At 38.4% G+C, this 14,831-nt stretch overlaps 1 protein-coding gene across 3 annotated transcripts in view; it reads right to left on the reverse strand.

The window, feature by feature from the left end:
* Nucleotides 1–14,831, reverse strand: part of SF3B1 (splicing factor 3b subunit 1) — a 45,700-nt gene that overhangs the window by 17,873 nt on the left and 12,996 nt on the right. The window contains exons 3-17 of one of the 3 annotated variants that reach the window (XM_019523139.1): nucleotides 13,578–13,679; nucleotides 12,623–12,737; nucleotides 10,703–10,782; nucleotides 8,796–8,963; nucleotides 7,471–7,705; nucleotides 6,414–6,626; nucleotides 6,045–6,166; nucleotides 4,216–4,413; nucleotides 4,000–4,101; nucleotides 3,350–3,529; nucleotides 2,687–2,773; nucleotides 2,217–2,487; nucleotides 876–1,021; nucleotides 638–784; nucleotides 363–488 (exon numbers count right to left, since the gene is read on the reverse strand). In XM_019523139.1, coding sequence (XP_019378684.1) covers nucleotides 363–488; nucleotides 638–784; nucleotides 876–1,021; nucleotides 2,217–2,487; nucleotides 2,687–2,773; nucleotides 3,350–3,529; nucleotides 4,000–4,101; nucleotides 4,216–4,413; nucleotides 6,045–6,166; nucleotides 6,414–6,626; nucleotides 7,471–7,705; nucleotides 8,796–8,963; nucleotides 10,703–10,782; nucleotides 12,623–12,737; nucleotides 13,578–13,679 — 2,292 coding nt within the window. Of the gene's footprint in view, nucleotides 1–362; nucleotides 489–637; nucleotides 785–875; nucleotides 1,022–2,216; nucleotides 2,488–2,686; nucleotides 2,774–3,349; nucleotides 3,530–3,999; nucleotides 4,102–4,215; nucleotides 4,414–6,044; nucleotides 6,167–6,413; nucleotides 6,627–7,470; nucleotides 7,706–8,795; nucleotides 8,964–10,702; nucleotides 12,513–12,622; nucleotides 12,738–13,577; nucleotides 13,680–14,831 lie in introns of those variants that run through there. The other 2 variants (XM_019523140.1, XM_019523141.1) reach the window with 2 other exon arrangements.

A 14,831-nucleotide genomic window follows, 5' to 3' on the forward strand; every position in this document is an offset into this window, starting at 1 on the left:
AACAGCTGGCAGGGAGGGGAGGTGGCAGGAAACAGGGAAGGGAGGGGAGCAGGAAGGAGAGGGGGTTACTGCCCAAAAGGGGGGGGGGGACAGCTCCAGCCCAAGGTAGGAAGGGACCCAAGGCCTCTGTTTCCCCCCCATGTCAGTGCCACCATGATTCTGAAGCTGTGCCAAGGACCAGACAGCCCACTCCCTGCAAGAGGCAGAACAGCAGCAGTATGGGGTGTTAGGTAGCAGCACTCCATCCCTGCTCCCCCCACCCCATTCTCAATGGGCAATTGGCCAATTCAAAAATAAAGACACCAAAAATACACCCTCCAAATACTAACGTTATTTTTTAAACGCTTCTTCAAACTAAATACCTGTCTGTAGTTTCTTCTGTCCAGTGCCATTCTGTGCTGCCAAAAGTGTTTGAAAAATGGTGGCAGAATCTCCGTTTTAATATAGTTTGCTTCAACACCATCTGTACCACAACACTGTTTTACCACCTATCAAGAAATAAAACAAAGTTGACAGTAAAGATTACATTTCATTTTAGAAAAATCCTGACAAATAGGTTCTGTTTCAAGTTAAGTCACAAGCAGCACCAGGTTTATCTTAAGCAGCATACAACCATCCGTAAGTGATTCTGACATACCTTCAGCACAATTTTTTTCATTTCTTCATCAGGAGACTGAAACTCTCTGATCAGGATCAGCATTACTTCTCTGGTATAGTAGTTGGCATACTCAGCATCCATAAGTGGAATAAGATAACCAATGGCTTTCAAGAAGGCAGCCAAGCCCTATTTTAATACATAACATATTTGTAATGAGTTTAAGATACAGGCACCAATTTAAATTTCAAGTAGAAAAAGAAAAAGATTTTAGACACACCTTTCCTCTATGCTGACGTATACCCTTCCACAAGGGCTTCAGAACAGAGTCAAATGATTCAATACCATAAGGAGTAGCTGCCTCAGCCAAGGCAGCAATAGCCAAAGCACTGATGGTACGTACTTTCTGCTGCTCATCCACCAGACCTGAAAATACAAGTGATATTAATAATGGAACTTAACACACCACCATACAGAGCTTGTATATTACAAACAAATGAGGGGAGTACTAAAGGGACAGGAAGAGATTAATATCTCCAAATAGAAATATACTTCAGTTTATTTCATCTTAACTGAAATCACAATAAGAAATGCTGACAATTTATCTGGTTTGAAATTCTCGTTTGAACAGAAAATTACTTGTTCCAGATTTAAAAAAATAAACCACAACACAAACAGATGAGTCACTTCAGTTTCAAATGGCTCATAAAATTCAGGCCTTTCAGGAAAGGCCAAAGGTACTAATAAGCTGCTTTCACTTGGGAGCCATATACAGACAGGTCATTTTAGAAAAGTCACATGGAGGTCAAGACAGCCTGAGAAACCCTGTGCTATTTTTAACACTTTGAGAAAAGAGCCTTGATCCAAAACATTTGACTGCATGAGTGTCTGCAGAATTTCACTGAAAATACAGCCAAGAAAATATCAGCCTTGTTTACCACAAATTAAGTACTTCTATTGCGGATATAAAACATACCATTCCCCAGTCTCTGACCTCCTCAATAATGAAGTCCCAAAAGATTCACAATACAGCTGTTGGACTGACCAGATGTTTCACTAAAAACATGCAGTCAATAACAATGGGACCCAAAGTGCTACAGATTATATTCCCTCAACTAATATCCTGTTAGAACTGTTTCACACTATGCTAAGTGAAACCCAAGGCTTCTCTCTAAACTGTACTATGATAAAATTACAAGACTTGATATCAAGAGAAGGCAGAACAATACTTCTTTATCAGTGGAAATCTTAAGTACCAAAGGGTTCTACAGAATCAAAATGGTATTAACCTTGTCAAGTACTAGTCAGATATATGGTCCACATAGCAAAGGTTATATTTTCTGAAAACTAATGGATCAAGTCCAAAAAAAATTTAGATGCTCTAGTGATTTTTACATTATTGCCTTCAGTGTCTTATGGCTATGGCACTCACACATGTAATTTACTACAATTAAAGCAAGCAATGGACCAAAATCTAAAACAGGTAGTACAAAAAGGAAAGAGAAATATTCTGATATCAACTACTGGACTGTGAATTCTAGATCGAACTTTTAGGAATCCGAATCATCAATTTAATCTATAACTTTATATATGAACAAGAAAAAAAAAAGCCTAAACTCACCATGTTCAATAATTTCAACCAAACTTCTGAGATGAGGCAAGATAGCACATCCCATAAGAATTGCAATTTGCTGCACAATCTTGATGCCAGTATGCCTTGCCTGCCAGGATTTTTTGCTCTTACATACAGCTTTCAGAAAGGGCAACAGGGAAGGAATGCCTAAAGCAGAGGCAACAACAGCAAAGGCTCGAGCTGTTGTATTTCGGACATATTCATCCATGTTATCAATATCAGGTCGCATGGTGGAGATCATTGTAGCCAGACCAGCAGCCTGAACGATAAAGAAAAATACATGGCTAAAGTATAGGTTAAAAAGTTAGTTGTTCCTTTCTCCTTTGTTGTAGGTCTGTAATATAATCACTACGTTTTCAGTTCTACAAAGCAAACTATTTATGTCAAAGTGTTACACAGCTACATGTGTTAGTTATATTAACTCATTTAGTACCAAAACAAGACTGCTGCAATATTACCTTGGCCAAGTTTGAAATAATTTCTCTGCCTTCCACTCTAGCATAGTAGTCTTCATCAATCAGAAGTGGCTCAATGACCACAAGAATCTGTAACAGATACCAGATAATAAATTAACATTTGCATTCCCAAAAAGTTCTTACCTCAAATATTCACATTACTTCAGTACCTTTGCTCCTACGAAAAGGCTAGTTTAATGTGAGGGTTTCAAGGATCTTGGGCTTTACTTTACATTTTCCTTACTGTATTGTCCCCATGTTCATCATAAACACTAATCCCAGTGCTAATTAATTTTCTAAGTAATTTTCTCCTCTGAGGTAAAACACCAATGCCACTGACACTGTATGATCAACTAGCAATCTTTTGTTTCCAAAGCATGCTTCCAACATCTATAAAACATGTTTGTAGGTTACACAGCCAAGGACACTAACATGAAAAGAAAAATGAACTCTTCTAAAAAGTATTGTAAATTTTGATAAGCTTATTGTGCACAACTTTAAAAAGCTACTCTGAAAATACAACTGGCATGGGTAAGTGTAAAAACCATTTTTGTACAGCATTACGTTCTCTATGGAAACAGCAGACATATGTGCAGTTATTAACAGTTAGAGACTACATTCATAAATGAAAGATTCAGTATTGAAGAAAGCTTCACTGAAACAAACCTTATGTACATATGGCCGGACCAAGTCATCTAATTTGTATAGGATTCTATCAATAACTTTGACAAGCAAGTGACGTTCTTGATCTTCAAGCGTTGGTGACATCAGCAGAGGTAGAATCTGATTGAACAGTGGACCGGCTCCAAATTCACGAGCTTTATCAGTAATCTGACGCAAGGCAGCCTAAAAACCCCAAAACATACTGCATATTAATCAACAGGGAACAATACTTGAACAAAAATTTCCTCTATAATAAAACAAATTAAGCTGTAATTAGGTGCCAGCCCACTAACTTCTGTAAAGCTAAACCTGTTATTGACAGATTATTTGAAGCAATGATCTTATGATACATAATAAAGTATAACCTAGCTCTCATAACTGTCAAAAAATATGTACCAGATGCAACTAATTTTAGAATAATTACTGTAATGAATACATAATCTCAGAGTAGAACAGAAAAAAAAAGACGCATAAAACACAAAAAGAAAGCTAAAGATAGATGAAAAGAAAGGAAAATCTTTAAAGACATGGGGCGTGGACTTGCTCTAGGCTCTTTGAGGAACAAGGCTGTAAATCTGAAAATGAATCCTGAAACCAAAGGGGAGCACATTAAGATTTCTGAAAATGAAAACAATAAGTCTGTATCGCTGTACCTTTCTCATGGGAGGTGTGCCATTCTTTATTTTCAAAAGCAATTTCATTATTTTTCTCTCTTTCTGTTCTTCTGGACTGAGAGTTGATTCATCAACATCAACCTATGAATAATTACAAATATATTACCTAATGCTTTTCCGTACACCATTTGTAACCCTCTATTATAAGGGCATATCAAAACAACACTAAAACAATAGAAGTAAAATTTAATTTACCAGCAATTTATCAAAGTACTGAATATCATCTGGTTTTAGGAATGGAAGATTTCCAGAGGGTTGGTCATTGACACTCTTCATGGTCCTGTCTTCTGTTTGCATGTGGAACCCCGTCATACCACCCAAAGGCGTGGGAGTTGCTGTAAGTTTACGAGCTGGAGTACGAATAGGCACATAGCCAGCCGGAGGAGGGAGAACCTAGGTGAAACATGTATTAAAATACAGCAAAATGAAATGGGAAAGATACGAAACACTTGAACACAGATCTAGAGTAGTATTTTAACAGACTGTAAGCCAGTCTGTTAAAAATAAAGTGAACCTACAGTCACAAAAGTGCTGAGCAGGACTGATACAAACTTCTATTGTCAGTGGTTTAGTCTACAAGTTTGTGACAGTTTTAGCATCTACCTTCTTAACGTTGTAAATAAAAATCACCTTTTTCACTTTAACATTTTATCTGAAAGCAAAGTAGGCCATAAAGTTCTCATGAGGATATAAATGTCATTAAGAGTTACTTTAAGAAGCGTTTGATAACAACATTGAAAAGTGAAATGAGAATTTTTTTATGTAGTGTACTCAACACAGCTGAACTGACCATCTATAACCCATCTGGTTTGTTCTGCCATACCCTCAGCTGCAGATCTGTACTCCAGAGCTAGTCAACTTCTAAGCAGCTTTGGGCTAGAGATGGCACCAGTCATAGGCCCCAGGCCACACATCACAGGGGCCATATGCTGTGGGGGTTCCCAGGACTCCTGCTATGTGCAACCCCCCCTGCTACATAAGCCCCCCACTACCATGTGGGCAGAGTGAACCCCCTGCCCACCCACAGGAGCAGCAGGAATGTATTTTTGCTGCTGCCACCAGACTGGCAAATTGCCCTGCTTCCATGCAAGCCCACTCCCTCCCTTGCCACCATTGAGCCTAAGCCCCACCCACTGCCACCATATGAAAGTGCAAGCCTCAGGCATATACTTCCCCTCCCTGATCCTTCCCCGGCACTGTTGTTCAGACGACCCAAGCCTTCCCCTCCAACACCCAGTGAGCTTACTAGGCTGCCTCCAACCATGCTGCCCTGCCCTGAATACCCCAGCTGCCACCACAGCAGCAGAAGTAACAGGGTGGGCAGCAGTGGGCCAGAAGCCTGCAGACCACACTTTTAACATCTTGAGGGCTACATATGGCTTGTGGGCCATTAGTTGGACAGCCCTGCTCTAATCAGTCCTCATATGGATCTACTATGTGAAATCACTAGGAGCTCCCAAATGTGTGACACAGAATAAAAACAGTTCCTTCAAATGTCAAACTTATCCAGTCCACCGGGCTGGGCAAGTAGTGTAGGACTAGTCCATGGGCCAGATCCAGAGCATGGGGACAGTGCAGGCTGCATCTGAACCCAGAGTTGACACCTGGCCCACAAAGTTAGAAAGTTGGTGGCAGCAGCTGCTGCTCCTCCAGCCAAATTTCTGGGCCCTGTAGGCAGCTCTGCAGGGCAGATGACACAGCTTAACACTGCGTATCCTGCCCATGGGGCTCCCCATAGGGCTGAGAATTTGGTGGTAGTATGAAAAACAAAAATATTAATTGCTACAGCTTCCACAGTCCTGCCACATTTCCAGCCTTGTGAGAAATCCCACTGGCCAGATGAAATAGCTACTCAGGCTCCTGCAGGTCACATCTTTGACACCTCTGCTTTAAATTACTCCCTTTAGATCATAAACTTGTTATTAAAATTCATATTCTGAGTGGATACAGGAAAAACACAGTTAAAATAATGCTTGTTAGAGATATACCTAGAGGGCAGTTTAGACATTCGAACGTTCAACTACCTTATAGCCCTCTGGGAACATAGCATCCAGCTCTTCGTCAGACAGTGGCCGATTTCTTTCATCTATTTCTCTCTCCCACCTCCATGCCTGCAACTGTTCTGGAGTCATGCTCATTATGTGACCTACATTTAAGTAAAAATAAAGGATATTTTATTTTCTACACGCAAGAAGAGTACCTTACTTAACATTTAAAGCCTCTTGATGCAAGCTTTCTTCATCATTTGTAGATTTGAGGGAGATCTCTAACAATTCTCATATAACAAAAGCCAGTAATAGTCTTGGATAAATCTACATTACATTAAGGTGTAAAAAATACACGTTTTATTTCAATTATAGAAAATAAAGTCTTAACAAATGAATTAAACTTACCGGGAGTAGGAGTTGCCATGTTCATAGCTGGGGTGCCAATTGGTGTTTTACCAGGTGTCAAAACAGGAGTGCTACCACCCATTTGGCTAGCAGGAGTTTCATCCCAACGTGATTTCCTTTTACTTGCTCCTGGAGTTGGCGTTTCACCAATTGAATCACCACCTCGATCTGTACGAGGAGTCTCAGCCCATCCACTTCCATGTCCAGGAGTATCTAAGAAGCAAAAGCCAAGTTTTTCAGTTGTGTGCAAGATAGAGCTTACAAGCAAACTCCTTCACAATTCTCACATTGTGAAACTGCAAAAAAGAGACCTCTAAAAGGCAAGCATTACTTACTATAATACCAAGACTCGGTCTTCTCTTACATTACTATACCCCGTACCTCATATTCCAGCCCATACAAAATGCAAACATAAAACAATAATATTGGTATAACAAAAAGCAAAAGACATTAAACACTGTTCCACATCCTAGGACAAATATTAAAACTACCAGTGTTTAAAGAATGGATAATGACAAATTTAGTTTTAAGAAAGAAGTGTCTTTTGACTTTTTTTTTTTAATCTAAGTAATCAATATTAAATATAATTCCAATGAATCTCATCTTATACAACAATAGTCAGACAAATTAATACCATTTATTGAAACAGACCAACATCCAAGTGTTCTTAACTTATTTATCCAAGTATAGACCTTATGAAACACATCCACTGTACAGTATAAACATTCCAAATTATCCACAAAAGACAAGACACTGTAGACTACACTGTCCTGCCAGCATACCTCAAAGCCCTGAACCACAGGAGCAGTAATGCAAAGTCACCACACAATTTAGTACTTCGTTTCTTTGCTGAATTCATATGTTAAGCAGTAAGATTTTTATAACTCTGGCCACTTGCAACTCAAATGAGAAAGTACTTTTCATATCAGTCACTAAATGTCAGAATGAAATGATTTTGTCCCAACTGTGGCCTGATTAGATTTATACTGATGAATTAAAGTGAAAGTTAGCCTATCAGCCATCTGCAGAAATGCATTTTTCCAGCAAATTCACATACCTCTTTCTGTTTTGGGGGTCTCATCCCATCTATTTTTACGTGCACTAGAAGTGGCACCTCCGTGACCTGGTGTGGCGTGGCCAGGTGTATCCCGTCCAGGGGTTGCAGCTCCTGCTGGTGTATGACTGGGAGTAGGATCCCATATTTTTGAGCCTGGGGTAGCTCCAGGAGTCTCACTACCCTTTGCACGACCAGGGGTTTCATCCCACCGTAAAGAAGGAGTATGTCCAGGAGTCTAAAGAAGGGAAAAGGACCACGTTTTAAATTTCTCAACTACCACTTATTTTATACAATAAAATGTGGGTGCACGTTGCAAGGCACTAAGGCAAGCCTGGTTCTTTAAGAGCCGAAGCAGCTGAGCTAGAGAGTCCTGACAGCTAGGCAATGCTCCCCAGCTGCAGATAGCCTTGGCAGCAGACTAATGAGGGAACTAGCTAGCACCAGCACCCCGTTAACCGACTGGAAGGAGACAGGGCCCTGGGCACATATAAGACCCAGGTCTGGGGCTGGCAGGAGTTAGTTCTCTGGCAGTGGCCAGGGGGAAGGAGCTCTTGCAGAAAAGTTACTTAGAGGTGCTGGGGTGCCTGTTCTGCTGCTGGTAAGACTGATGGCCTCTTGGAGCTCCTAAAGTACCCAGGGCTAGGAGGCACACACTGCTGTGGGAGAGATTTGCCTTCTTAAAGGGGAAGAGAGTGGCCTCCAGTATCACAGCTGTTGTTGTGAGGTTATAGCCCAGGGACTTGTATTTACATTGTTATTTGAACTGGTGGACCACGATGAGGCTAACTGGGGAGAACAAAGCCTCATTGGGACACTCTACCATGTACAGCCCTGGCGCCAGAGAGCGTGCAGAGACAGGGCTGCAGAGAGCCCAGTGCTGGAGAGGGTAGAGCTACAGGTGCCAAAGGCCCAGCGATGACAAGAGACCTCATTAAAAGGGACAATGCTTAAATACCATCTACACTGTATGGGGCATGGTAAAGGGGAGGTTTTGGAGCCACGCATCTAGCCCATAAGGATTAGGGTGCCCTGTGAGGCATCTGCTCAAGAGTGGGACCCAGCAAGGGGTCCAAGAACCCACAGGGTTCAGTGGGGTCCATCAGGACCGTGACTGAACAGACACTCATGGGCAGCCTCCTCATTTATTAGTTATATCAATAAGATGTGGTAGGTGAAAAAAGAAGGCGCCTGCAGGCTGGAACTGGCACGGTCACGGAGCCCTAGGGGCATCACAGCCATCCCTGGGGACCCCATATCATGACAATGCAGCATATGGGATACAGAACTTTTAAAATTTACTACAAACCAATAAATAGGATAATTACCTCAGCTTGATCCCAACTGGATAATTTTTTAGGTGTGGCACCAGGAGTCTGGTCAGCTGTTTGATCCCATCGCCTTTTGCGTTTGGAAGGTGGTTGAGATGAGGCTCCATTGACGACTTTAAGTTCTCCAGCTTTAGCTTTTTCTGCTAGTTGCTGCCTAATTTCCCTCTGGGGAGAAAAAAAAAAATGACACAAGGAATTTATTCTTCAAGTTGGTATTGCCAAATTAAACAAACAAAAACATTTAAAGCACGTTACCAAAGATTTGAGGGCCTGATCTGAAAAAAAACAGCATAAAAAAGGTGAAAAGGACCCTTCCCAGCCTGGCAGTGGTATCTGACTTGTCACTCGTGTTTAGAAATGACTAAAATTTATTGTATTTTCAAGATCTCTTATAGAAGCACACGTCTGCCTGGCTTGGGTTCCACATTCTGCAGCGGAAGGCTTGTCAAAGAGTTATCTTCATTGAATGTTTTTAGGTTTAATTGAAACATTCATATAAATATCACTTTTTCACAAAATCTTTACTGTAAGGCAAACGTAGAAACATTGGCTAAGTGTTCAGTTACAACTGTTTTTAAAATTGCAACTTAAGTTAAAGCATATTTTGTAGAGGTTTTTTTTATATGAAGTTAAAGCAAGTTTTACTTAAAAAAAATCACTATAAAAAGTTTAAGACCTCATTAATGAGTACCTTTAAAAATATTATGTTTCAACCAAACTTCCTTTTAAACTGAACATACAACACATTTACACTGACATCACTACAGCAATTTTGTACACCGATACAAGTCATGCTGGAAACTAAAATGGATAGATAGATATGCAAATACCGGGGGTGCTTATAGTTGGCATTGTAATATCACCTGACCACTAGGTGGCAGGGAACAGGACTAAAGATTGTCTTAAGCAAACTGCTAGGAAAGAATAAATTACAGATCCACAACCCTAAATGACTGCAACTTATTTATTTATTTATTTTTCATGAGGGAAATCTACTCTGGACGCAACTGAGTTAAACAATGAATAGCCCTAGATTGGTATATCTAGTCCTTGTTTCCATATATATAATATGTACTCTACTCTCTTTGTACTTAAAAACAAAAAAGAACATACAAAACTACACAAACCTAAATATTTCCAGTGAGTTATATCACAGCATATATTTGAAATTATCATTTAAATTTGAATTCTTAAGGATTAAGAAGACTGTGTAGGCAAGTTGCATATTATTCATATGGACTATTTTCACTGGTGAACAGGTATGCACATAATAAACTTTTGCCAGATTTCTTAGTGTTGCAATGTTTCTCTTTCAAATACTGCTGCTGAAACCTTTACTTAAAATTTTACTGATTTTCTTTCAATAAACTTTGGTAAAAAATTCATAACTTTTCTCAAGGTGTTTTCCCCCTCTCCTTTAGAAGGTAACAAATATAAGTTTTACACCACATTTAAATAAACTCAGCTAGAAACCTCTCTGAATAGTTTTAGAATATATTAAGACCAGTTTCTGATATTGTACCTGACCCTCAAGAATTTCTCTCTAAATGCATCTTTTTCATGCCGCAATACAAAAGCCCATCCCCAGACACCAATTACAATGGGAGAACAGCAAAAAGGACTGGACACAAATTGCTGTAAACACACACAGAAAATTAGATGGAAAATAGAGGTTTCCTCTTTAGTACATTTCAACTGTTATTTGAATAGCTGATACATTTTAAAATAAATATCTTCTTTACAGTTGCACTTTTTTCCCCCCATGAAAAATCAATTTTCCAAGGAGTTGAATACCCAGTATATAGAACTTCAAGGGAAATTGATGCACCTAACTATCTTAGGACCCTTTGAAAGTACATACAAAACAAATAAAAGCATTGAATTCAGATCAAAAGATAACAAACCTCTTCTTTTGTTAAATGTTGTTCACGCATAACATCCATATATGTTCTAGCATTCATTTTAGGATCGGGTGTCTTCCCTCCTGCAGAAGAGAACAGCAACAGGAAAGGAGTACAATAAGTATAGCATAATCCAACAAAAGCACTTTTTTATTGTCCTGCTCTAATATTATATTATTCCATGATCGTTTAATTTTACTTTTTTGATCGAAAATTTTAAAAATTACGTGTATCTTACGTTTATTCAGTTTGCTGATCAATTTAACCTGTTTGAACACAAACATAGCTACTGAAGTTTCAAACAAATATTTTAAAGCAGATAAAAATGATAAAAAGTGACAACACAGTTAAGAGTCTTCAGAAGTGATGGGTTCCTGGGTTGCTAATCCAGAATACGTACACTTTCATGCCTTTGTCTCCATCAGCAGTTCTGACTTCAAGCAGCAGAATAGAAGCCTAGAAAATTATCTCTTTACCATTAGTAACACTTTGGAAAGATATTTATATTCAAAACATTACCTTGTGTAAGCTTTTTAATCCTACTTGTTATCTGACTACGAATAACTATTGTATACCTAGATAATGATTCCAAATGTTTTAGCATAAAGACCCATTTATGTGTCCGACAAATACGGACAAAAACTCCCAGACTTTTATTTTGAGTATCATATTGTAAAAGGGCTTCACTTAAAGAAAGAACAAAAGCAAAAACTGGTTCATGACACACTTCCCCCTCTTTTTTTCTGAATGTTCAATTACAGTTGGGAGCCGATTGTAATACAGTCATTTACCACCACGATGATACTCACAGGTAGAGTTTTGTATACCATATGATGTTTTATTCTGTCTCTCTTGAGTTTTTATTTTAACTTTAAAATACTTTACAGAAGCCCAGGTATATAAAAGTGAGACTTATCAAGGAAACACTATTCTTTAAAAAAAGTTCTGTTGCTATACAAGTGGTATAGCATAACAATTTAGGAAAAATAAAATTCTTAAACATTTTCTATGCTGAAGATCATTGCCCAATTGGCTGTGTCATTCTGACACTAGCTTTGATAAGACTTTCCTTTGGAATACTTTTTCACCATAATCTACACAGGATGTGTTGAACTGCACCCTTAAGAATGCAGACAGGACTGGCATATAGCAGTACTGCTGTAGGAAAGAAATTAAGGACAGTTAGTATGGGCCTGTGAATTCTGACAATACATGTTTATATCAATTACAATTAAGCAAGTAAAATAATTAATATCCTTATTATGTCATGCAGGCTGAAATTCTAATTAATAAAACCTGCAACAGCTTCTAATTTTAAGCAAACAGGCGCCTCATTTTTACACGTGAAACTCACTCACCTGAAGAAAGCTTTAATTCGACCCACTATACCCCTTTACTGACTGGCATTCTAGAAATCAGCAGAACAGACTTTCACTATTAAAAGCATCAAAGTCTTATGAATGCTTTTGTTTCCCTAAGCTATACTATCTGAACTAACATAAGATGGCAAGAATTAGGTGCTCTATTTTGAAAACTAGAATTTTAAGAAAAATAATATTCCTGTTAAATCTATGATATGGAATGAAAACTTTCAGCGTACTGAAAGAATCTTGAGCACACACACTACACAAGTTGTTCAAAATACAGTACACAACCCAAAACAAAATGAAAAGAGAAACCTTTAACCCTTTGTCTTTCTATGGCAATGGCTCATTATTTTCTTGTCCTTCTACCTGGAAAGAAAACTTGTATTATAAAAAATGAAGATTATGGCAGTTGGAATTTCAACCATATCTACATTAAAAGGAGTTGTTTAAAACAAAACTACGTTCATAAGCATGCCAACAGAAATCAAAGGGCTAAAGACAATTAAAATAAGACAACAAACCTCATAGGACCTATAGAAAAATAAAAATAAATTACCATCTGCAAAAGGATCAAGACGCTCAGGGGAAATGATCATCATCCGCCTATGTTTCTTGTATTCATCTTCCCGATCTGCAATCTTCTGTGGACGGTGTTCAGCAAAGGGATCATACTGAAAAGAGAAAATATCCTATTGCAAACTCACACCACAGGAATACAACATGAAAGTTATCTGATGACTGGAGAATAGTTAGCCTGTTTCTAATATCACCACCCCAATTAGAATTCAGACATTTTAATTTTTCATACAATAGCTGCAAAGATAAATTCAGTAGAAAATGGGGAAAAAAACGTTTTCCACTGGTGACAAGACAGATCTGATGAAAAAAAATGTTTCACTTATTTTTTCACTACATTGCTTTTTCATTTAAGTTTATTTTTCCTCCTTATAAAAACCCCCATAATTTTCAAGCACTATGTTCTTTAATCAGTATTTTCCCCATTTTCGTGTTGGAGCTGGCATCGGTTTATGAAACTGCAAATTCCATGAGCTAAGTATTACTATGTATTTTTTCAAATTGCCTTTAAAGTCTATCTTATGTTTGTTTCTGATATGAATATCAAACAAAGGCTACAGAAACCATTTTAGAAATAAACAAGTATTGTAGTGTAAAATATCTTAGTTAAAAAACCCTTCTAAAAACAGTGTAATAAACAAACAGCTAATTAGTTTCAAGAAAGTGTCATGCATCATTGCTTACACATACAACTGCAGTCCTGTAGTATTCATAGCATACTTAAAACATACTTTTAATTTTAAAATATGTACTTACAGCAAAATTAAACAAGCAAACAAAAAACCCTCTAGTTTTCTCTAAAAGGGTCTAAGGTTCTAAGGTACCAGAAAATAAGGCGTCAGCCTGGAAAGTTTCTTTGTAGGATTTTGCTAGATTAATTGATCTTTTTTCAGAAATCTCGAGTGGTATGCTACTACACTCAATGTAAAATTTACCTGTTCAGTTGACTGTGGTATGTCGTTAAGTAATGCCACTGGAGCATGGTACCCTGGCTTCTTCTGCCCAAGCAAACTTGTTGAGGAGTAGTCATCATCATCCTGTCAAAGGAAAATTTTCAAAGATTACATTTACAATTTGGTTTAGTTTGAATGAAATGCTGCACACTTGTATTCCATATGCACGGATTAATTTCAAGACAGAATAGGAACAGAAACAAATACATTCGCTCCTGTCTTAATTTCTAAACACCTGGCACTTTTTTACTCCAAAAATTAGACTTGCTGAATCAAACAGTAGTACCCACTTTATTTTAAAGACATTCTTCTAACTGCAGGAATCATATATTCTCCTGTATGTTGAATATTGTCAAGCACACTGTCTATGCTTGTTTTCTATACCAATGATAGAAAAATTCAGATGGCAGATACATGCAACATAGATTATGTAGAAAGAAAAAAACATGTTCTATATAACCCCTACTACATAAATTCAAGTCACATTTTTAATAACAAAAATGTCTAAATGCAATACAGATTTTTAGAACATCATTCATAAGAAAATATGGTGAGAAGAACACAGAAAGGATCAGACTTATAAAGAACTGCCAATTCAGTCACATCTGGGACCAAATGCAATTCATGGGTGGGGGCTGCGGGGGGAGGTACATAGCGATGTCTGTATTTTGAGTATACTTTCTGAAATGCCAGTAAGCATTTCAACGGGTATTCCAGGTGAGCAATTGGAACTAAAAAACACCCAACTTCTCCTAAATGTAACAATGCTTTATAAGATGAACTTCCTAATAAAAGATTAATCAAATGAATTCCTAACCTCTTCTTATGGTTAAGAACTAGACAAAAACATATCAGAAACCATACTACCTAATAAAAATCTCTCTTAAAATATAGATGTGCCTTGCTAAAGCACTGGTGGGGTGAATCCAGAGATGGGTGCAACGGCATGGCTGCACCTTGCTTTCGGACTGAATTCATAGATTCATAGATTAAGGGTCGGAAGGGACCTAGTAGATCTTCTAGCCCGACCCCCCGCCAGGGCGGGAGAACAACAAAAAAACCCCAAAAAGAGAAACGGGACTCAAATGAGTCCAGCCAGGTAGGCATCCAGCCTCTTCTTAAAGACCCCCAGGGTAGGGGCCAGCACCACTTCCCTTGGAAGTTGGTTCCAGCTCCTAGCCGCCCTGACTGTGAAGTAGTTTTTGCGGATGTCCAATCTATACCTCCTCTCCATCA

Source organism: Gavialis gangeticus, unplaced genomic scaffold, assembly GCF_001723915.1.
Source record: "Gavialis gangeticus isolate Ggan-Ray unplaced genomic scaffold, GavGan_comp1, whole genome shotgun sequence".
Lineage (NCBI taxonomy): Eukaryota > Metazoa > Chordata > Crocodylia > Gavialidae > Gavialis > Gavialis gangeticus.